The sequence below is a fragment of the Lygodium microphyllum genome, chromosome 3 (assembly GCF_053477565.2).
Source record: "Lygodium microphyllum isolate KBCC chromosome 3, Lygodium_microphyllum_v1.1.10, whole genome shotgun sequence".
In the NCBI taxonomy this organism is placed as follows: domain Eukaryota; kingdom Viridiplantae; phylum Streptophyta; class Polypodiopsida; order Schizaeales; family Lygodiaceae; genus Lygodium; species Lygodium microphyllum.
In genome coordinates, this window is record NC_141137.1 from 8,438,547 (window position 1) to 8,461,406 (window position 22,860).

Genomic DNA, 22,860 nt, shown 5'->3' on the forward strand with positions numbered 1-22,860 from the left:
CTCACAAATGACCAGCAGCAAAATCCCCAAATTCGCCCCTTGTCTTGAAGCTCTTTTGGGCACAAGTTGAGTTTTCTTCAGTTGCATGTGGGTCATCTTTGCTATAGATTAGCAATTCTTATCAAATCTACTATGATTTCACAACTTTCTAGCAAATCCCCTTATTGCCTGGTTGGGATTGGATGGCACACTTCTCGAGGCAGCTGAGAAGCCCTGATTTCTGTAGTAATTCTGATCTAAGACAACAAATTCATTGCTGCATTGCTGAGAATCAAGTGTTCAGCATTCATGACAAGAGCGAGGAAGGGATATGCAGTAGATGAGAGAAGAGAGGACATTTTCAGGTGGCAGGGAGTCAAATCCAACAGTCACCTGAGTTTTCACCAGCTTAGAATGGCCTCTTTTAGCTATCCATCCTTGCATGGCATGCTTCCTCTCCTCTTGCCAAGTGGCAAACTTGCCCATGCATAATTTAGCCTCTGGAAATGAATTTCCAAGTGTGACTTGTGGAAATTAAAAATCACTTGGCCTGGCTCAAAATTGACAATTGCCCACCTATCCATCACAACTTCTGCCAATGTCCCCCACTGCCCAAGCTATTGATTGCCATCGTGTCAATAATCTGACTTGTACTTCACATTAGCACCTCACATGTGCACAACTTAATTATGCCAAAGTAATAAGTTAAAATTCACATCCCTATGACAGGATGAAACAGGCCTTATTGGATAGAGTGGTAGAATTCTCGATTAACCAACAATGTACATCAAGCAGCAAATTAACATGAAATGAAATTAACACTTTACCACTTTAGGGTAGACAACCAAACTTGATTGGCCCCAATTTGGTGCCTCTTGCAGTATTTCTTTACATTTATTCTGCAATCTTGTAGTACAAGTGAGATTTGACTTGAATATCGAGAAGATAGTAGGTCTTTGTTAGAAGTGGTGCAGCAATGGAAGCAAAGACAAAGTGCTGAAATAAACTATTGAATACAAGACAGAAGAGAGGAAACAAAAGAACATTGCAAAGGAAGAGAACTCAGAGATGTGCTCGGGAAATGGAATCCATATACCAAACACAAGAATGACGTGTACAATAGTGAGTCATTGGCTGTGTGGGCAGAGGCTCCTCTCTCCAATAGAAAGACCACCTGAAGAATGATGACAACTGAATGAGAGGAGGAGGAGCCATTGAATAAATAGGCCCAAAATATGCCAAATATGGCAGCTGGTCAGCCAACAATAAATGCTTAAATAATCACTAATATGACCACCATAAAATGCGTAAGATACCCGGTAATGTCAAGCATAGCCAAGACTCTCCCATGAGCTGACTAGATTGCTAGCAGCCTTGCCTCGGACTCAAGAGCTAGGCTCTTGAATCTCCATTTCCTCTATTACTTGAGTCAACTCTCCTACAAAATCTGGAACATTTGGCTGTCACAAATGATCAGCAGCGAAATCCCTAGATTTGCTCCCTGAATTGAAGCTCTTTTGGGCACAAATTGCGTTGTTTTCAATTGCATGTGGGTCACCTTTCCTGTAGACGAGCAATTCTTCTCAGATCTGCTGTAATTTCACAATTTTTCAGCAAATTGCCTTATTGATGGCTGGGATTTGTTGGCATGCTTCTCAAGGTGGATCCCGAGTATGAAAGGAGCTTTTACTACAGCTAGAGAAAATAAATGGAAAGCGGTAAGAGGCAGTATAGGCCTCTAGCCAAGCAGTTTGAAGAAGAAATAGTATTTAGGAGCTCGCACTGCGACTCTGGTTCCATTAGTGAAAATTTCTCTTGATAAATTGTGTAGCATAGAGAAATGTGCTGAATTCTGTTTGCTGATAGCTAGCAGAGAGAAGGAAAGAAACCCTTCTCTTGTAGGCTTTTTATTGCCAAAATGCAGAAATTGTATGAGGTTCCCTTTTCCATTGATTTTGTCATGTCATTGTGCTAGACCTTTCACTTGTTCTTAGCTCTGGCCACAACAATTGATTCCTTTCAGTAAACTATATTATCTTAAAAAGATGTAATATTTTGCATCAGCTGTTCAAAGAGCAAGTCACTTGAATTAGATGGGTCATCTTGCTCATCTTCTTGATCATCCATTGCTGATTATGTATTTAAGTTTTGAGATAATCTTGTTTCAGGCCAGAGCATATGGAATTGGAGTCGAACTGATGGTGACAGAGAGAGTTTCAATTGTTTACCATTTTTCTTTCCACCATATCCATGGGGGATGACTCAAAGTGAGATGCTGGTTCTGGTAAACTTTTAGCAATAGTAGTTTCACCCGTCATTTCAGTTATTAGCTAGTTGTTTATGCTGTTTTAAGGCCATATTTTGAATAGGCCAGAAGCACAATGTAGTATCAGCTGTGAGGATTTGCATCTATTATGTTCAGACTCTCTATCGTTGCATATAGCATCTGACAGTTCTAGTTCTTCTTTTCAAACTGTGCTCTGCTTCTCTGAGACAAATGACTTAATTTTCCTTAGCACCACTTGGCACTAATCAGAATATTATTATTTGATGATCTTCTATATTTGTTATTTGGAAAACTTAACAATACCCTCGACATAAGGGTTTCCCAAGGTGTCATATTAAACTTAGTTCTAGGTCTGGATTTCAAGGAGGGTTTCTGGATGCTAACATATATTCCATAATGTGCTTATTATCAGGATTTTTTCCAAGTAGGCCGGGTTCGATCACTGCTGGGACCCCAAGTTTACAGTACAGCCCTGTGCTGGGAGTTGAGGATGTCAACATACAACAGGAATCAGCTGCAGAAGCAAAGTCGGACTTTACATGTGGACTTGGCTCTGCTCTAGTTCCAGACTATCCGTGGGGGATTATGACTCGTCATTCGGAAGGTGATTTTGTCAATCTTAAAATTGTCTGCACATTGCATGGTTAAAAGAGTGGAAGAGTTCCAAAGCAACTTATGTTTTGTCTAGCAGCTTTGCTGTCTGGGTTTACACCATATAACATGGGAAAGACCCAAAACATTTGCTCCTCTTCAAATTTTGATAGTTTTAATTTGCATTTTGGATGGCCTATGTTGATAGCCAAATTTTTTATTCATTGGAGGGATGTCCAAACTAATGGAATGGAAAGAAAACTTGACGGTACTCAAGGCAATGGTGAGGAAGTATCTCCTCAAATTGACATTAATTATGCAAAATTTGTACGCCTGATTAGAGGAACCCTTTGCTCCCTCCCACATGCAATGAAATGATATTGTCAACATCTTCATTGAACATGTTTTGGAATGTTTCTAGCTTCTATATATGTATCAGTAGTCAGTTGGTAGGTGTGAGGTGGGTGCAAAGATCTCATCAGGGGCTTATGAGTATATACACACAACTGTAAGCTCAGCTCACATTGTATGATTTTAGTGTTCAAGACCCTTAGACTGGAAACGTAACTATCACTTGTTTAAAATGAAAGTCTCTTGTATTACAGGCGCTACTTTTGAACCTTCTACTCAAGTGGAAGAGAAGGACGATGTTTCTGAAAATATTGGTACAGTTGGGAGTTCGCAGTTTGATGTACAGAGTGAAGAGCAGGAAAAGGGAAAACTAGAAGGTGAGCTGCCCTCACAGAGCATCAAAGTTCCTGCTAAGCAAGAAGATTTAACCTGTGGGCTTGGTCCAGCATTACTTCCTCAATATCCTTGGGGATATTCAAGTGATCATGAAGGTAGAAGTTGCTTACTTGGAGTTTAAGATAAGAAATAGACCACACGTTTCATAATGGTTGTTCTGTGTGATGTTTTTGCCTTCTGGAATCACAGTGCAAAAGAAGGGTGATATTGAGGCTCAGAAGGTTATTGAGTCAAAAATACAAGAAAAAGATCAAATGTCCGATTCTGAGCTGGAAGGAACTCCCAATGTAGCTGAGAGCAAGTGCGAGTCTGAGGTCATTGCACAAGAAAAAAGTGAATTGGCTGATGGAGAAAATCTTACGTGTGATCTCATGTCTGCTATATTGCCTCCATACTCCTGGGGCATTGGAGGAAAGTTAGAAGGTCAGAAGTGTCCTTTCTTTTTATTTCGTGGCTATAAGTATATAATGCAGTTGACTTTGAATTTGGCAGTAGACATTAGACATTCTTTTGGATGGTCTGATTATTTATAGTAGCATATTGAGCTGCTGTTGGTACTTAGAAGCATACTTCTTCTGTGATTTGCTAAAACTACTTCAAGCCAAGTTTATTCCTTCTCAAACATATGAACTGAAAACTAGGAACTTGGCAAGCATCTATCTTCTTAGTTGAATGCGACAATTGTGACTTACATGTAACCTTTGTGTCTCTCTGTTTGACAAAGTGGTATGTGAAAGTTGAGATTTAGCATGTCTGGCTCCATATCATACTTCACAGCCATTTGCCCAGGGTCCTATTCTCTTTCTGCTGTGCGCATTTTGACAGGTGGAAAGTCAGCCAATTTCCTACGTCTGGTTGGCTAGAGTCCTCTCAGTTGCCTATATGTTTGGCAGCCCACATAGTTGTGTGTCAGTCCTCATTAGTTCAGTTCTTTCACTGAGTCTTCAACCTGGGCCCTTCTTCTTTTGGCTCATTGATTGTGTCCATTCTCTCTCTGCACTTTTGCACCTTTATTTCCATCGTGGGACTAGAGCACAGTGTCTATCATTGCTACTGAAGCTTCCATGGAAGAAGATTGCTTGCTGTTTGTGGGAGCATTGCAGTCTGGATCAGCATTTCTTGGGATCAAAATCTTCTTCCATGGAAGCTACTGAAGCTTCCATGGAAGAAGATTGCTTGCTGTTTGTGGGAGCATTGCAGTCTGGATCAGCATTTCTTGGGATCAAAATTTTCACAGCTGATTGTGTTTGCTGCTGCAATGATATATAGTACTCCTCCCATCCATTCCTGGCAGCTAATTGCTACATTTGGCAGATGTCAGTTTCGTAAGAAGCACCATTTCTTCTCTTTTAGATTTGCATTTTTGCAGCCCACTGGCACCAATGGCTTCACCACTCGTCTTGAGCATGTCCTAAAGGTGGGAGATGATCAAAGGCCTGACTCCCGTACTGGATGAGATTCACATTGAAGGTCTTTGCAGTTTCTTACTGCGGATCAAGCACCTTCGGCTGCCCTTATTTTTCCCATTTGAACATCTTTGCTACAACATGTGAATACAGAACTGCCCAGTCTCTTTAGACTTATTTCACTGCAAGATACATTGGAGTGGACAGCCTTTGGTCTTATCAGCCAGAAAGACAACTTGTCAAATCTAAGCTTGACGGTCCTAACTTTTTGAGAGACTGCAGCAACTTATTGATTTGGTAGGTCAGCTTGAGAAAGCTGGTAAGAACTATAAAAGATGATGTCATATGATTATGGTATGCAGATGATGGGCCTTTTTATGCTTTCAAGAATGCCATTGATGTTCAATGAATGTTGCCCAAACTAGCTGCATATTCACATCATGCTACAAAAGGAGATCGATGCTTTCCACCCTGGTGGGTGACAAACTTCATCATGAGTAGGTGTCCCCCCAAAGGGTGGAGACGCAAGGGTCACATCTGAAGCCAAAGAAGTAGAAGCCCTCTCCAAAGCTGAACAAGTAGAAGCCCCCTCTGAGGACAAAGAGAGTACATCCCCCTCTGCAAGAGATAGGGAATCTAAAAACTCATGGATTACGGACTCCGAATCATTTGATGATGAAAGAAGTGTTGTTGGTCGTGCCGAAGAAGGTATCTAGGGTAGTGAAGATGTTGAAGAACTCCTAGAGGTGGCCTCTCCAACTCGAGTAGTGGAGGGTGGGGGAAGGTGAGGCTCATGCTGAGCCAAGGGTAGGTAATAGTTGTTGTTTCTCAATGGAGCAGATTGTGGAGCTGAAGTAATGGAAGGTGTCAAATAGCTACTATCTTGCAAAGGAGCGGACTGCTGAGGGGACGGTATCCAACAATCATCATCTCTTTGGGGAGCGGGTTGTAGAAGCGGGTTGTTGAGGTGGCATTCTTGAAACCCTAGAAGAAGTAGAAGCAACCTCCAGAGGGCATTGTGATGGTCGCGAGGAGGCCTTGGTACCAGTCGATTCTCTTGTGGCTTGAAAGGGCTTAGTGTGCATCGGATGCGTCTTATTGCCTTGAGCATAAAAATCTAAAAGCTAGTGCAAAATAAACTCTGTGGTCTAGAAGAGAGAGGTGGCACGAGTGCTGGGGTAGATGCATATACTCTGGTGGGTTAGGGAGCAAAGATCCATGGTGGCAAGCATCGATGGGGGTTCCGTTGATGCCTAAAGAGGAGCACCTAGTGGTTTGTCTATCTGCGTGTGGAGAAGTTATAGCATGGAGTGTCAAACTGTAAGGGGAGGGTGGGTCGGAGAGGAAGAGAAGGGTATCTCTGTCTCTTGGCGATGCAATGGAAATGAAGGGGAAAATCAGTAGATGATGCCGAACTAGTAACCTGTCTTTGCCTTCTTTGATGATCAGGGTCTTTAGCTCTTTGAGCTCCTGCGCTCTGATACCATGTCAAAAATAATAGGTATGCTTTGATACCATGTCAAAATAAGTGACAGTGCAGAGACATAGTAGGGTTTGCAGGGAGTAACACAGAGTGTATGGCAAACATTGAGAGAGAAGAGAAACTCAGAAATAAGAAGAACACGGTGATGATGCACTGAATCATGCTATGAGAGAAAAAGCTGATATAGCGGAGTCGAAGCTCAGAAGATAATTGCATTGTCCTGTCTAAATCAGACGGTAGCACTTGTGGGAAATTTGCACAGTGAAGGGAGTGAAACACAGTTCTTCGAGCAGTGGGCTATCGAAGTAATCACTGGAAGGTGAAGGATAGTTGTGGAGGAAGCCAACCACAGTCCTTTGATGCTAGGGAGTGACTTGGGCAGCAAAATGCAAATCCCAGAGTGTCCGATCTATCAAACGTAGGAAGAGCAGCCCAGATGTTGACAACAAGTGGATAATGATGGTGTGAGATGATGGATGATGAGCCAGACTGTAAAAACGGAGGTCCTAGCAGCCTAGGTGATGGAGGAGAAGCTAGGCTGCAAAAACGTAGGTCCCAATAGCCCTTGTCATAGACAAATGGTGAAATCACTAACACTAGGTGGTGTAGATTGTCGCCAGAGGCTAGGATGCTGACACCAAGCTGGAGATGATGATGCCAGGCAAGGAGATCTCGAGATTTAAAAACGTAGGTGAATGTAGAGTCTAAAGGAGAAGGGTGTTGACGCCAAGCAGATGATGTTGACACTAGGTGGAGGATGCTCCAAATGCAAGGCTTGATTCTGGAACAAGGTGCTTGAAGCACGAGGAAGGGTGAAGGCAGCCTCACGAGCTACGAACTGCAATGTCCTCCTGAAGGGGTGTGAGGGCAGTGGAAGGGGCTAGTGAGAGAAGGGAAGTAGTGGTGATTGAAGAAGTTGGTGAAGAATGATTGAAGAGAGAGTGGTTGGAATGAATGAAGTGACTGCCTATTTATAGGCATAAGCTGTCTAGGGTGGTGTATCAGCATGTGGGCGCCCACTAAAAAAGTGGTCAAAATGTGGATACTAGTCCTTTTTGGGGTTGCCAATGCAAAACAACCTAAATGAAATATGTGAACTGAAGAAGTGGTTTCTCAATAGATGGTGCACGGATTCTTGGAGTCTAGATGAGTCATGACTCATGATGGTAGATACACACGAGTTAATTTAGCATTGCAAATTGCACTTGCGAGTTTTTCATTGATGTTGATATTTATTACTCAATAGTTACTAGAGTGTAGAGACTAGTACCTAGTGCTCAGTGCTCATTGGACTTTTGAGTTTGGACAGATTATTCACATGACATAGTTACATGTATCATTGTATCTTGATTTTACTTATTATGCATCTTGTTCCACTGTTCTTGATGTCAGTCTTAACTGCTCTTTAGATCATAGATGATTCATGAGTCATAAATATGATTCATTTTGTTGTTTTAAGTTTTGAAAACTGAGTTTTAATTGTGTTAAGTTGTCTCAAGTTTTAACCATTGAGTCTTGACTCTTCACTTGTGAGTCGTGACAGGTGTAATGAATCATGATTTCAATCATATGACATAAAGACTCAGAGTTTTATACGAAATTTTGATATATGTTATTATAGGTATTGATATATTTACATCCCCATGTAATATTGTATTTATTTTAGTGTACAATCCAAAACGACGTTTTTTCATTTCCAAAATTTAGCTGAAACTCTGAAACTCTGGTTTTTTCCATTCTCGTTTCCCCTGTTTTTCGAAACTCCCCCCATACTACGCACATTAGATGGTAGGTGACTGATCCTTAGGACTATCTCTCACGGGGTCTTTATGACCCCGGGGAGATGAGATCAACGGTGGACAATGCACCCGAAAAAAGGACGGAATCTCGACCGCTTCTTTTTCTTTAAGTAAACCCATAAAGTACAGTATTCTCAACCTAATAAGTAATACACGTCGGAAAAGAGCGTATATTCGGGAGTTACGCCATGATTTCGAGGATAGTAAACCTAGTCAAGCTAGTATATCCGACTGGCTGGTGACCTCGGGCTTTGTGGAATAACTATTATTCCACATGAAATAGTTGCATGGAATCCATTGAACCGAGGCGGCAATGTGTTGTGAGGCGCATCTAAAATTTCGTGGGCCCACATTGCCATTGAATGTTATTGGCGGCTGGGGTGTCCCTCTCAAAATCGTGGATTCTGACCCTGACCAAAAGTAAACCGAGCTTTTGTAGTAAACCCAAAAAACAAGATAAACCTTGCTTGCGAAGTGTGCAAATTCAATTCAGGACAGTGGGTGCATTTTTTGCTCTCATTATAACCAATAAAAATTCATTGTGGCCAAGGCGTGCTGAGGGAATGACTCGTGTTAAGATACAAGACCCATACTACAACAACACATTTGCCCGAGAAGTGGAAATCTTTGTGTTTCTCCAATGATGGCCTCCGTATCAAGGTGCATTTCACTCTACCTCTTCCGCTCATGCTCATAATGTATGTATTGCGATATTGTGATAATAGATTGATGATGTGTGCTTGTTTAGTCAATGGCAATTGATTTTAGAGAGCGATGTTGAGATTGGTGACGGTGATACCGATGAGGAAACATCGGATGAAACATCGAGAGAGGAGGATTTTTTTTTTGCAAGTAAAATGTGGCTGATTATATTACTCAAAAAAACTGATTACAACGGGGTGCTCATGCTCAACAGACTAGCTGGAGCTGATGCAAAGTCACAACTACATCATGTATACAAGCCTCTCAAGGTGGTTTGGGGGGGATGGGGGCAAGAAGCCATGGGGAAGGAGGGGTGTATCGCCAACTGGGGCTGCCTGCCTACATCATGAAGAACAGGTCTTGGCCGCTCCAAGTGCGCATGAAATGACAACGGAGCTCCTGATGAGTCCTGGACTTGCCCTGCACCTGGTCCCATCAGCCACGGAGGGAGTGGAGGATGGAGGTCCAGAGCTTCGCTAAGGTCGCCTGTACTAAAAGTCTCTCTCCGTTGAAAGCCTCTTGACACTGCGCCTTCTAGATATGCCATCCAGTAAGACTCCCTATGATCTCCCATACCTTCGAGCGGTCTGCTGTGGGCTCCAGTACCTGGCGGATGGGTAGAGCCTCCAAACCGACCACTAGGCAAGACCTTGTCTCGAGAATGAATATGGCGTCCTGCATCCCAGCCTTATACAGAAGGTGATAGCCCTGACTGACTGCCTGCCAACAGAAAGCTCCCCATGAGATACATCCAAGGCTGGGTGCTATATGGCGAAGGATGCGGCATGCTCCTCTCCACACGAGCTGTGCCTCCTCACATGACCAAAGACAGTGCTTTGGGATTTCCAGAGGCTGCTGTGTGCAACACTTACAATCTCCCTCCTTCTGTATCTGGGCAAGCCAACTTCCCACCGCCAAGCCTCCATGTGCCACTAGCCATAAGAAATATGACACCCTCCTCGGCCTCCAGCTATCCCATAGGTGGTGCCAGAAGGTCTATCGGAAAGGCTCCATGATGTTGTGCTCTGCCCAGTGCCTGCTACGCGACGGCGCCCAATCCATATCCTCTTGCATCAGTACGTGTCTGCCAATCGTGGCAGTGTATTCCAGGAACCTAGATGGCTTCTTGGCGACCGCAGTGGCCGGCCATAGCCACTCTCCTAGATCCCACTCCAGCTCATCAAGTGGTATGCCCTCCTAGATCCAAAGGTGCCACTTCCTGAGCTCCTTCCATAAAACATAGGGGTCTAGCCGCCATGTCTTCCCTTTAAGGCCCACCACCGGGATCCTTCTCCACGGAGGGGCGGCTATCCCCTCATCCTTCTACCCTGTGTCAAGGGCCAGACGCCTCCCCTTCTGAACGGCAAAGAAAGTTCCCTGCGGGGCCCGCTCACTCTACGTGCCACTTGTAGGGAGATGCCTGTTGGTGAAGACCTAGCTGCCCATATCTCCCCGGGCTCTATTGGCTCTCGTATCGGGGGAGCAAGCCACTCTAGAGGTATTGCTGCGTCTATCTTCCTTCTCTTCAACTCCACTCCTCTTTGGTAGCCTGATACTCACTGTAGCACCTTCTCGTTCACCATCCTGTACACCTCCTGTCATGTCCGGATGGTACGAGCCGGGCCGCTCTCCCAACCAGCCCACTGGATGTGGGGGCGCTCGCCGATTTGTGCTCCTATTCGATCTTTGACTTGGGGGTTCCTGATCATCAGTTGACGGTCTATCTCCTCTTGGCAGTCCAAGGGGCTTTGGATTAGGGCCTTATAGAGGCCCTGCCACATGCGGAGTAATGCAGGGTGATATGGAGGGGTAATCTAAGCTGACCTGAAGATCCATCTTAGGGACGGCCTCCACTCACTGCCAAGCCTTGGTCTATAGTCCTGGAGGCCCTTATGCAATAAGATCTTTCAGGTCTGTCCACTTGGTGTGAGGCCGTAGACAACTAGCTTGCCCAAGAGGGCCATACTTTGATACTCTGGGTCTATGATCCCAAGCCCTCCCTCTGACCGATGCCGTATGATGGTCGCCCACGCCACCTTGGCCTTGGAATCCCTGGAACCATCTGACCTTGACCAAAGGAAATTCCACACTAGGCGGCGAAGCTGCACTACGCATGATGAGGAGAAGCACCGACATGAGGCGATGTACCAGGCCGTTGCTAGGAGGACGTGGTTAACCACCAAGGCTCGGCCGGCTAGTGAGAGGTGAGCCGTACTCTAGTAGGTCTTTTTCCTTCGAATAGAATCAAGGACAGGAAGAAACTGCTGGGCAGGAGTGATGTCGAGTCCCACCTGGAACCCTAGGTACCGGATGCGGTCTGGTGGCCCTCTGCTCATCCATCCAAATCCCAGGTGAACGCTCCACTCCGTGCTAAAGTCCAGGTCTGTGAGGAAACCAACCAACTTTCGCCAGTTGATTTTCGCTCCTGTTGCAAAATAGAACACGTCAAGAGCCAGCCTCACTCTCTCCAACATCAACTCATGGTACTCTATGTAGAATGTTGTATCATCTGCATACTCTGAGTCTAACAACTCAGTCTTCTCTCTTATTGGAAGTCGAAGGCCGCGTAATCCACTCACATGTGACCTGAGGAAGTGAGACATCGCCTCTGCAAAGAGTAGAAACAAGTATGGGGCCAGGGGGCAGCCCTATCGAACCGATCTCTCTAGCTGAAACTCCTCCCCTCGCTGTCCGCCTATGAGAACCTTGCTGGTGGCCGATCTGTAAAGGGCGGAGACCCCATGAATCCAAACGTGGGGGAATCCTAACCTCACCATGGTGCCCTCTAGGAAATCCCAGTCCACCCTGTCATAAGCTTTTTCGAAATCCAAGAGTAGTACGGCCAGTCTCTGCCCACTATGCTGAGCCCACTTTGTTGCCTCAAAGAAGGTAAATACATTGTCTAGGATGCTTCTATCCTGGACAAAGCCTGTTTGTGTGTCATGGATGATGTTTGGAAGCACGGGGCGTAGTCGCCTACAATCATCTTTGCCAGTGCCTTATAGGCCACTAACAATAAGGTGATCGGTCTCCATTGGGAAAGCTCCAACCGGTCTCCTCCTTTGGGGAGAAGACTAATAAGGCCTGTCGAAAGACTCCCTGGCATCTATCTTGAAGTGAAAATCTCCTCGAAGGCCATCAATAGGGGGTCCTTCACCACTTCCCAGTAGGTAGTGAAGAAGGCCTTAGAGAGGCAATCCCCTCTTGGGCATTTCTGCCCATCCTGTGTATGGAAAGCCTCCTCTAGTTCCTTCTTTGCGAAGGGGGCTAGGAGGGAGCGTCCCATCTTTGTGTGACGAGGGACGAGATGTGATTCCAGACCTATTGTCTACATCTCTATCCTCTAGTTGAAGCTGTCGCCTACTGTAAAAGATGCGTGTAATAGTCGGTGGCAATCTCCATCACCTCGTCAGGGCTAGAACGAGTGCTTCCATATTGATTCCGAAGGCTGCGTATCTGCTCTCCTGCGGTGCGAGGTTGGTGCACCTGGAAGAACTCCCTACACATTGTGTCCCCCTTCCGCACCTAGAAGGCTGTCAAGGTTCGGAAAGAGAACTCCGAGCGGCTGTCCTCTAGGCAAGCCATAGCTGCTCGCACTCGCATCTCCTGTGTGTGGAGGGTGGGATCCCCTGGTGCCTCTTGTAATAATCTGTGCATGGCTGCGAGGTCCCACCAGAGTGCTCTCTCCTTCTCCCGGCTCTGTTGCCTGGCTTGTATGGATGCCTTTTGGCAGATTGCGCTCGACTCGGGCTAGGACCTCTACAACCTCCTCTGCTATTCGGTCCCTCCTGCCCCACTCTCTTGTCCAAGCTCCTATTGCTAGCAAAAAGACCTTCCATGCCTCCTGCTCCTTCCTAGCCATGCCCTAGTAGTTTCTACCTCTACCTTGCTGGTCCTCTAAAGCCTCCAGGTTGTTGAAGTCTCCTCCAACGATCCAGGAGTTTACCTCTAGGAGTCCATCCGCGATTTCCACCCAGAACTTGTCGTGTGCCCTAACCTCTCTAGGGGCATGTAGACATTGAGGACTCCAAGGCATGAGTCCCCAATATCCAATTTGATCCATAGAACCCTCCCTGCCACTATCGTTCCGTGGTCTCGTACAAAGGCAGTGAGACTTTGGGCCAATAGAGGTGCATACGCCTCCACTCCTGCCGTGCGTGCCTATGGCGTGCTCCTAGTAAGAGTGCGAGCTGCTCGAAAGTACCTTCCCAATCTGCTTGGCCTGGGTGGGGGTGAGCTTGTGCTCTTGTAGAAGCAAGATGTCGATCTGTCTGGGAAGGGTAGGCTGCAGCTCTTGCCGAACAATCAACTTCCTGGAACCACGTGCCCCACTGTAGCGGAGACTATTCACATTTCAGAATGCAAGGTGTAAGCTCATTGGGAAACTTGTGACTAATCGAACAGGCATTTGTTTGGTGTGGAGGCTGCTGATGAGGAGGAGAAGCTGTGAGGCATGTAAGTACGCTTTGGTACTGATCTGGACGGTGAACTCTAGTCCCCCATGGTGGCCCTCGGCCAGACCATAGGGGTGATAGATGCTCCAGGTGGTACTATCAATGCATCTATCAGCCATGCTGAGAGTCCTGACTCTGTACATTGGTAGAAACGGGGCGCCTGTGCTGCCAGGGGTCACTCGATCACATCCCTAGGAGATCTCCCCAATGTGGAGGGGATCGAAAGATAATCCTCAAGTGTGCGACCTCGGCACCAGCCCACCAGTTAATGTCCATCATGCAACCATGCCACTACTGTGCAAACAGTGCTAGTCCTTCTTCTCCCATCCACTGAGGGGGTGCTCGGTAGGGGAGGTGGTGGGGGGGAGGAGGATCGAGGGATGGTGGGATGGAAGGAAGTGCATGGCGGGTGTGGGGGGGGGGGGTTTGGTGGCCTTGGAAAGGGGGGGTTGTGGGCCAGGGTTAGTGGGGGGGGGGGCATGGGATGTGGGTGTGGGGGCTGTGGGATCTCAGGTGAGGTAATCTGTGGCACGGGTGGTGGATGTGGGGGGCTGCGGTCCTGCCGGGTGGGCAGGCAGGGGGGTTTGTGGAGTGCTCTGCCGAGGGGGCGTCGCTCACCCACCTACTCCCTGCTGTTGAGGTTGGGTCTGAGAAGCTAGCTGCGTCCCCCCCTGCCATCTCCCTCTCTGTCGTCTTTGGACCTGTGTGAAGCTGTCAGTGTTCACCTGCGGGCTTGTCGGCGGAGCCGCCTTGGCTCTAAAACACGTACAAATTACTGTATGATGCCCAAAGTTGTGGCAGCACAGCATTGCCCCGGCTGCCCCGTCACAATGACCTGCTGCCTAAAGGAGTGCCCGCCCGTCTCAATCTCTAGGAACTGTGGGATATTCTTGGCCTCTTTCATTGCCACCCACACCTTTGGAACTCTTGCTGCTGTCATTGCATCCGCGAAAGACACGGGAAGGACAGTGCCAAATAGCCGTTCAAAGTCTTTCACCAGCTGGCGATACTCTATTGCCAGGCCGGAGAAAAGAAGGGTGACCGGGTGCCGAAGAAACCTATTGTGGAGTGCAAATGCCTCCACAGTAAAGCCACTGTACCAAGGGACCATGTATATTACCCCCTTCGTGGATGCATATGGTGAACTAGTAAGTAACTCGCGAGCTGTGTTTGCTGAACTGAGCTTCACCATGAAGATCCCTTGGCCCATTAGGATCGCCTTCACAATCTGCACTGTGCCGATATGCAGTGTGGAGTGAAGCCAGTCGCGAAGCTGGGCCCTGGATGGGGAATGTCCTACTACCTAACCATAAATCATTGTTTCCTTTAGCTCCAACTCCTTAGCTCGGATGGCTAAGAGCTGCTCCTCAGAGAGGACGATATGCAAGGTGTTTGACTGGGGGGCACTCGTTGAGTGCGTCGGTGTCTGATCAAAGGTTTCCATTGCGCGAGCCTTCTGAGAAAACTACCAATCACTTCACGGTGCTATTTGAGGGGGAAAGTTGTTGTAGGAGAGGGAGCAACTGGAGGGTGGGGGAAAACAATGGTGAGGGGGGGGGGAAAGACTGTTGTTTTTTTTGGCGGTTCGGGGGGGTGTTGGACACCGCAGACGGAACCGGGATCGCGGACGGATCGAGCGAGGGGAGGATGAGATGCATGATACTTATGTTGAAGAGAATGATACAACACAAGGTTAGGTTGTGCAAGCTTCGGTTGACCAAAAAGCACGGTCCATCCAAGGTGATTGTGGAGTTTGGATGCCATCGTGGTGATAGTGTTACTCGCAAGGGCTCCCAAGTTTATAGGCTGAGAATATCAAAGAAGTGTGGTTGCCCATTCAAGGTACAAGTGGAGTATAAAGATGGAGCCCAAGAAGTCACTATAAGGGTTAATGCCCTGCACGAGGGACATCTTCCTGGTTCTCGTGCAGATTTGTATCACTTACCAGTGCATCCTCGTGTCATTGATTGTTGCAAGGAGAACTTGTTTGATGTTGGGACGTGCCACCATGTTGCCAAGATGAGTCTTTTAAAGGAACAATTTTGCTTGCAAAATGCCTCTCCACAGGATCGGGCCACCTGCACTTTGTCTTTGATATTAGCTTCTTTCCCCTGTTGTACCTTACCCTTTGCATTGCATGATTTCATTGTCTTTGTACTAGGGCGCTTGGGCATGTGAACTTTTTCCCCATGAGGGATACTGTCCAAGTGGCACTTGCTGCATGAGCATTCTTCAACGTGTGAGTATACTTTGCATCTCATTGTGTAGAGCACCACTTGAGCTGATCCTAAGCTGTTTCCATTGGCGGCTGTTGTTACCCCACCACCATTCTCCTTCATCACATGGATACCTCATCACCTATTTTCCCTCGTCATCAACATCTTGAGTGGATGGGTTAGCTTTTTTTGTTTTGTGATGTGCTGGGTGTACCCTCCCTACACCCGTCTTCTGGGTCACTATTACTCAATCGGCCGTATCTCATAAAATTTAATTCATTAAAAAAAAAAGATTTAATGTGGTTTCATCTGCCTTTGTAGGGCTTGGTAGGCCATTGGGTAGCCGACGTGCACCCTTTATCCGATGCCTTGTCCTCTCCGGGGTGACTACTTGGATTCCCTTGGTATGATAACCATTGCCTCTGTAGTCTTGGTAGGCCACTAGGCAGTCGATGTGCACCCTTTGTCTGATGCCTTGGTTGCTTTGGGATCGGACGCCTTGGGGTAAGTAAACATCACAATGACTGGCCTTAGCTTTCGGCTCAATTTTGGGCTTGAGAGGGGGTGTTGAGCTGAAACACGCTTTTCAGCTGATTAGCATTCTTAAACAGCCCTAAAACACACCTAATTAATGAAAACCCTAAAAACGGGAGTGGTTCGAGAGAGTTTTAGTGGTCTCCCAAAAACTCTAAATTTTGGGGCACCCTTCTACATCTATAAATAGACAAGCTGCCCCCATTCAGCATTATTTTGTCTGTGCAGGTTTCACACTCTCCAGTGCAGATTTCAGCCATCAGTCTACCTCCATGTGGCTGTCAAGCCTTCGCGAATGCTACCACGACTCCCTCCAGCCTTGCAGTGCCCTAGCGCCTTCTTTCAGGTGTCGCCCACTATTTGGCGCCATCCCTCTTGCTGTGTTTGGCCCTGTTCCTCATCGCTAGCACCTCCACCCTCATTTGCTCTGTGCATTTGCAGCTTCTAGTTGTTGGCGACAGTAGGCAGCCCTTCTCCTCCATCAGGCGACCTTCAGTACCTTGTGTTTTGGTCCTCCACTGCCAGGCGATTGCTGGTTGATGCTCTCCTCCATCACATGACACTCTGTCTGCTGCATTTGCAGTTTTCTGGGGCCGCCCTCTACCCTCTGCATCTTCTACAGCTTGCGTTTGGTTCTCCAATGGCCTCTGGTACCATCGTTTTGCAGCTCCTCTACTTTCGCACTCCGACTGGTGGTCACAGACTTGGGATCCGTCTACGTATTTATTGTCACAATGTCTATCCTAGAATTAGCCAAAACTATACCTCACTTCAGAGTTGTGTTCTTTCTCTCCCTTCTTCTGTTTGTGTTTGAGTTTTGAGTTTTGCGTTTAGGGTTTGAGTTTTGCCCTTTGTGTTTGTGTTTGTCTCTTTGTGTTTCTGTCATAGTTGTACACTCTGTGTGCCCTCAGTGCAAATCCTAGCAGTTTTCTTCACATTCTTCTCATGAGTCTAGCATGTGACTTGTGAAAGTCCATAAAATAGTAGTAGATCTTTTTCTTGAATATCTTGCCTTCTTCAATAATTTCCCTCAATGTAAAAATATGGTCTAGAGTTGTATATCCCCTCTTGAAGCCAGCCTGGCCTTTTGATTTCAGGCCATGCATCTTGGCCCATTCACTCAATGCTTGTTCCAAATAGAGTCATATATTTCGGCCAACATGTGTCCAATCATAATGGTTCGATAGTTACTAAGTAGGGTGGGGTCTCCACTCTTAAAGAGCAGCACAATAATAGTATGGTCTAACCAATTGGTTGGAAATCCCTCACAGACTGCCTTATTAAAGATGTGAGCCAGCATTGGTACCAGGACATCACAAGCATGAGTGAGGTGTTCTGCTGCTAAACCATCATGATCTTGGGCTTTCCCATTTTTCAGTTTCCATATGGCATTCCTCACTTTTTTTTCTGTGAAAAATCTGCAATTCGCTGGTCTTGGGGTTGAGGGGAGTAGCATAGGCTCTTGGCCAGGAACATCATAAAGTGTGCAAGCATATTCATGCCAATCATCCGGTCTAGTAATCTGAACACACACATACACACACACACACACAGAGGGAGAGAGAGAGATTCCAAGACATACATTTCACATTACCAAGCTGCACAGTTGAAACCAAACGACTTATCTGAAAGGTTTGACCTGCAGATAGGATGCAGAAAACCTCTAGTTCCTTGAATGCTAGCACTGAGGGTGTTGAAGATGACAAACATTTTCAATACTCTAAGAAAGTGGAGAAAACAATCATCAAAGATCCAATGCAAAATGAAGCGGTTCCAACAAAAGCACAACCTTTTAACAAGGATGGAAATTGTACTTGTGGGCTTGTCCCTGCCTTGCTGCCTCAATACCCTTGGGGTCCATTGACCATACTCGAAGGTTAGAAGATCTTCATGTGCAAGATGCCAACACATTTTTACAAATCAATAACTGCAGCTATTTGCATGTCTGTAAGCAGATTGAGAGCTATTAATTTAAAACTGTGTTTGCACTGCAAATGCAGAGAACCATCATAGAAAACGTCTGTTATTATATTTCTCATGAAGAAGTTGTGTATGGCCTAGAGTTTGTTTTTCCTTGTGCATTACAGATTTTTTCATGACTGTTTTTGTATAGGATTGTTGTTAACGTAGCATACCCAGTTCGAGGATAGAAAGTATGTAGAGTAGTTCTGTCCAAACTTTTGCACTTGAACCCCATCACTTGAACATGACCTTCACCTGCTCTTTACCTTTCATTATCATTGACTTTGCCATCTTCATCACCTCCCTTGTGGAAAAGACATGGAGATGTTTAAAAACCGTGCTTAACTTGTTTGATGCCATAAAAACTTGTATTGCTTTAGCGAGTTCCAATACCCTTGGAACAGCACAGTTATGAATTTATTATGGAACTATCACAAAGCATACCGCAGAATGATACTATATAGACCATTATTGACAAGCTCAATGAACTCATTTCTCTGAAGTGAAGAAGACAAAGAGGGCCCTAAGTTAGTGAAGCTACTTATGCTGCATGTCTTGAAGCTGTATGAATTTATGGTAGGAGACAAAGATCTAAGAGTGATCATATATTTTAAAGAAACAGGTTGGGCTGAAGTTCCAGTTTTCACATGAAGTACATATCATCCTTAGCTGATGGAGTAAGTGAAAGAACAAATAGTTGAGTACTTGCTTTATTGAAAGCCATGCCATGACAAGAAAATGAAATGGAAGTACTTGCTTATAGTGGAAGGATTGAAGCTAGTAGGGCTTGTCCAGGATTGATGGTCAACCAAAAGTTGTGGGTCATAAATAGAGAGCTTGGTAGGGCACAAGAACTGTAAAAGAATTTTTGACCTGTCCAAAGAGAAGGCCTTAGTATTTGGTATAGGAGTGCTTATTTTTCCTTATGTCAAGGTATGAAAAATAAAAGAGAAAAATCTTTTTGGTGTAAGGGGTAATTGTATTAATATTAGTTCTATTAATATATTCTCTCTCTCTCTCTCTCTCTCATCAATCTCTGTTCTATTGTTTGCTTCTCTCTATATAAGTGTTTTGCCTTTTTTTTTTCGTTTGGGGTGGAATGATTCTAATTTCTCAAATTAGTCATTTTGAGGCCAAAGTACTTCATTGTCCTATTTACATAAAGTCTATCTATTTGATTCTCACACACACACACACACACACACACACACACACACACACACACACACACACGCATGCATGCATGAATGCACACACACTCTTCTGATGAAAGGAGCTGAATGTACTTCATTCATGTATAGCAGATATTGTGTTCAGTCAGAACACAACACACATCAAAAAGCACTGAAAACAATATGAATGCATCAATCAATCTCATGAAGAGAGAGACAATCAAACAAAGGCTGCTGAAGGGATCTTGAAAGAAACTTTAAGTGTCAAACGACATGTCACCAATAACAGCATGATTGCAAGATCAACAAACCATCCATAAAACTGAGTATCTCAGCTAGTCCAAGAAGTACAAGTGAGAACCTAAAGTTGTAAGAACAATGCCAAAGAGCCAAAAGAAGTTCCCAAAAGCAGAGGGAAAATGAGCTCTCAAAGATATGCTGAAACATAATCAACGAGGGTGTGAGACCAGGAATCCCAAAAAACATGTTGGGCTATTTCTTGACGTGCTGTGCAATGTATGCAATTTGATTCCACCAAACCACGCTTAGCAAGGAAGCTTCCCATTGGCAAGGCACCAACTAAACAATACCAAAGGAAATTCTTTATTGGAGAGGAAGTTTACTTTTCCAAATCTTGCAAAGATGCTTGCATCATCATTTCAATAGTTTATCCAGATGCCACAAGCATTGACATGCTCATGAGTCTATAGTGGAGAGGACAAGAAGGTACACTGATTAGTAGTCAATGCAGAAATAGGTAAAGGCCTAGAAACATGAGTGGGTTGCTGTAAAAATAGACATGAATTTATAAATATATGATTTTGAGACATAACAAGTAGAAAAAAGAAGTGAATATACACCATTATTATGGATTGAACAATCTTGAGACTCACATGAAGAGGCCAAGTGGATATTTTCCAATTATCTTAATTTTGATGCAATTATCATTGAACTATTTGTCGTAGTGTAAGATTCCAACCCAATGGATAACCTAGATGTCTAACCACTTGCATTAATGTTATTGGTCTCCATTTAGAGAGTGATTCACAAACTACTCGGAAAATAGCTTGGTGAAAGCTTCTTTCTATGATCCCGGCATAAGATTCTCATTCCACACCTTTTTTATCATGAAAAGTATTGATTCATCAACCAAATGCTACCCCTGCAAAATTCACACCTTAATTATAGTGAAAGGTATTCATCAAGAAAATCCTGGTTTACCCTAAAAAATTCCATTATCAAGCCATTTGATGTGGGTGATTCATCTACACAGTGAGTGCAAAGCATCCCTCCAATTCAGCCTCAATGAAAGGTTGTTCCAACGCAAAGCATCTTGTTGAGAAACAATGGACTGAACATGATGTAAGAAAGTAGATCTAGCTTCAACTATATCAGGAGTAATAAAATCAGGGGTACGAAATAGATCAACGTAGTGCTTCCTACAACAGCACTCCGACTCCATGACAGATTTGTGTCCAGTGGCCAGTTGTGTTTTTGACTTTGCAAATATTGGAAAAATATCCAGCCCAGATTAGAAGTTCACAGGCTAACAGTAAGAAACAGTATCTAACTGTAAATGATTTTCAACTAAGAGTATGTTTAAGATTTGAATGCCATTGACACAAACACTTGTTGTCGCTTAGTTAACTTTATTTGAATGAGTGCACTGTTGATTTAGGAATGTGCCATGTATAAAGGCAAAATTGTTTGAATAGTTTACTGTAAGTAGATTATAGCCTGAAACATTGCATTTGCACCATACAGATGTTGTCTTCCTATTTCGTATGAAACTTCATTATAATTTTATTGCAATTGAGATTTGCATTTAGTGTCATTTTGTCACAAACAGCATCATTTTCAAAAACACAATTATGCATGGGATCTTCTGATGAAGATGAATAATCAGACATCGACAGATCCTGATATACTTTTCTCTAAGCCTTGACCCAGGTTGTTTCTTTACAATCTGCATCACCATATCATGCAAATCTGTTTTGCTTTCTCAAACTGCTGATGTTTTCTCTGTTTTATGCTTTGTCTGCTGCAGAAATTCCAGAAGATGTTCCAGTGCTAAAAAGAAAGAGAGACGAGGACGATGAGGTTTCATTTGTACAAAATGGGTGCCATGGACTTCAGGAGGTGGCTTCTTCAATTTTACCTCAATACCCTTGGGGTGTATGCTCGGGGAAAAGAGCTGATCATGGTGAGCAGTTGCAAATTTTCATCGGTTGTAGAATTATACTTTTGGACCTGGGTTAAGAGTAATGTTTCGGATGAGCTAGGTAGTGGCCTTTGCATCAGGGAGGGAGGGATTTACGTGTCCAAAGGTAAGGTTTGGCCTCTGAGGCTGAATGAAGTGATCATATTACATCTGTGGAATGTCTTATCATGTGGGAACAACAAAACAGCAATAACCACAAGACTAATTTATTCTATAAGATGTCGAATATTGGGATGAGAGTATGGTTCAAGGACAAGGAGCTGATCATGGTGAACACTGGCAAATTTCCTTTCGACATTGAATTGTGCTTTTAGGCCTGGGTTAGCATTAATGTCTTGGAGAAATTAGGGGTGGGCTTTGTGTGAGGAAGGAAGGGAAGGATTAATGTGTCTAAAGGCAAGCTGGTCTATGGGGACCAAGTGCTGCAACAGTTTTAGGTTCACTATATATGTTTCTTGATGTAGAAAAACAAAACAGCAACAATAACTACTACATGTAGGAAATAAAAGACTACAATCTTTGCTCTGGTATGTTGTGAAGGTTCTGTGCTCAGTAGACCCTTCAATGGAGTCAGACATCAGAGTCATTCCTTGTAGTCCTGGTGGTAACTTCCAAAAGCTTTGTGTTTAGAAGAAATTGGGGAGTATCTCATTGCCATGACAGCTTTCTGTCAATGTTGTGATATCCCTCAATGCCAACTGTGGCAGCTGCTCCTTTTCCATTTCTCTCACAGGGCTCCTTAAGGATTGCTTGTGGGAGATTGACTCAAACAATCCTTGAAAGATTGATCAGTGCAAACCTGCTTCTCGCATGAGTTACAATAGTAAAATTTTCCTGTCGGGTTTTGAGATAATATCACCAGGCTTGTTTAATCCAGCTTTCATTTTGTTGAAATAGATGCTATGAAATATCAATACGAGAAGAGCATGAAAATCAACATTTCAGGTCCATGTATTATGGATGACCATTGACCTCTCCTTATGGTTGGTGAAATTTCTTGTCACTTTATTTTCAGTCAAGGTGCTGTGTTAGCTCTGTTTATTTCAAACTTATTTTCAGGAATAAACCTTTACTGGTGGGAGGGTGAAATAGTGAACTGTGCTTAGCAATACCTCTCAGCTTGTTTTTTATTTCAAAGATACTTGTGGGGAATTGGTAATGAACTTTGTGAATCTATGGACCCAGTCTTTTTTGTTTTCAATCTGAAAGTAAACCGGGAAACAATGGAACAAGTGAAAACTAAGTACTTGACAAGGATGAGGAATGATCTACACCTTAGGTTTTAATAAGAAAGTGCATGGAACATT

At 44.6% G+C, this 22,860-nt stretch overlaps 1 protein-coding gene across 2 annotated transcripts in view; it reads left to right on the forward strand.

Annotated features, from left to right (window-relative positions):
- LOC148038040 (uncharacterized) overlaps positions 1-22,860 on the forward strand; it is a 48,786-nt gene that overhangs the window by 4,251 nt on the left and 21,675 nt on the right. For both annotated transcript variants that reach the window (XM_087668232.1, XM_087668222.1), the window contains exons 3-7: positions 2,148-2,246; positions 2,679-2,870; positions 3,463-3,699; positions 3,794-4,027; positions 21,380-21,535. In XM_087668232.1, the coding sequence (XP_087524358.1) occupies positions 2,148-2,246; positions 2,679-2,870; positions 3,463-3,699; positions 3,794-4,027; positions 21,380-21,535 (918 nt within the window). The remainder of the gene's footprint in view (positions 1-2,147; positions 2,247-2,678; positions 2,871-3,462; positions 3,700-3,793; positions 4,028-21,379; positions 21,536-22,860) is intronic.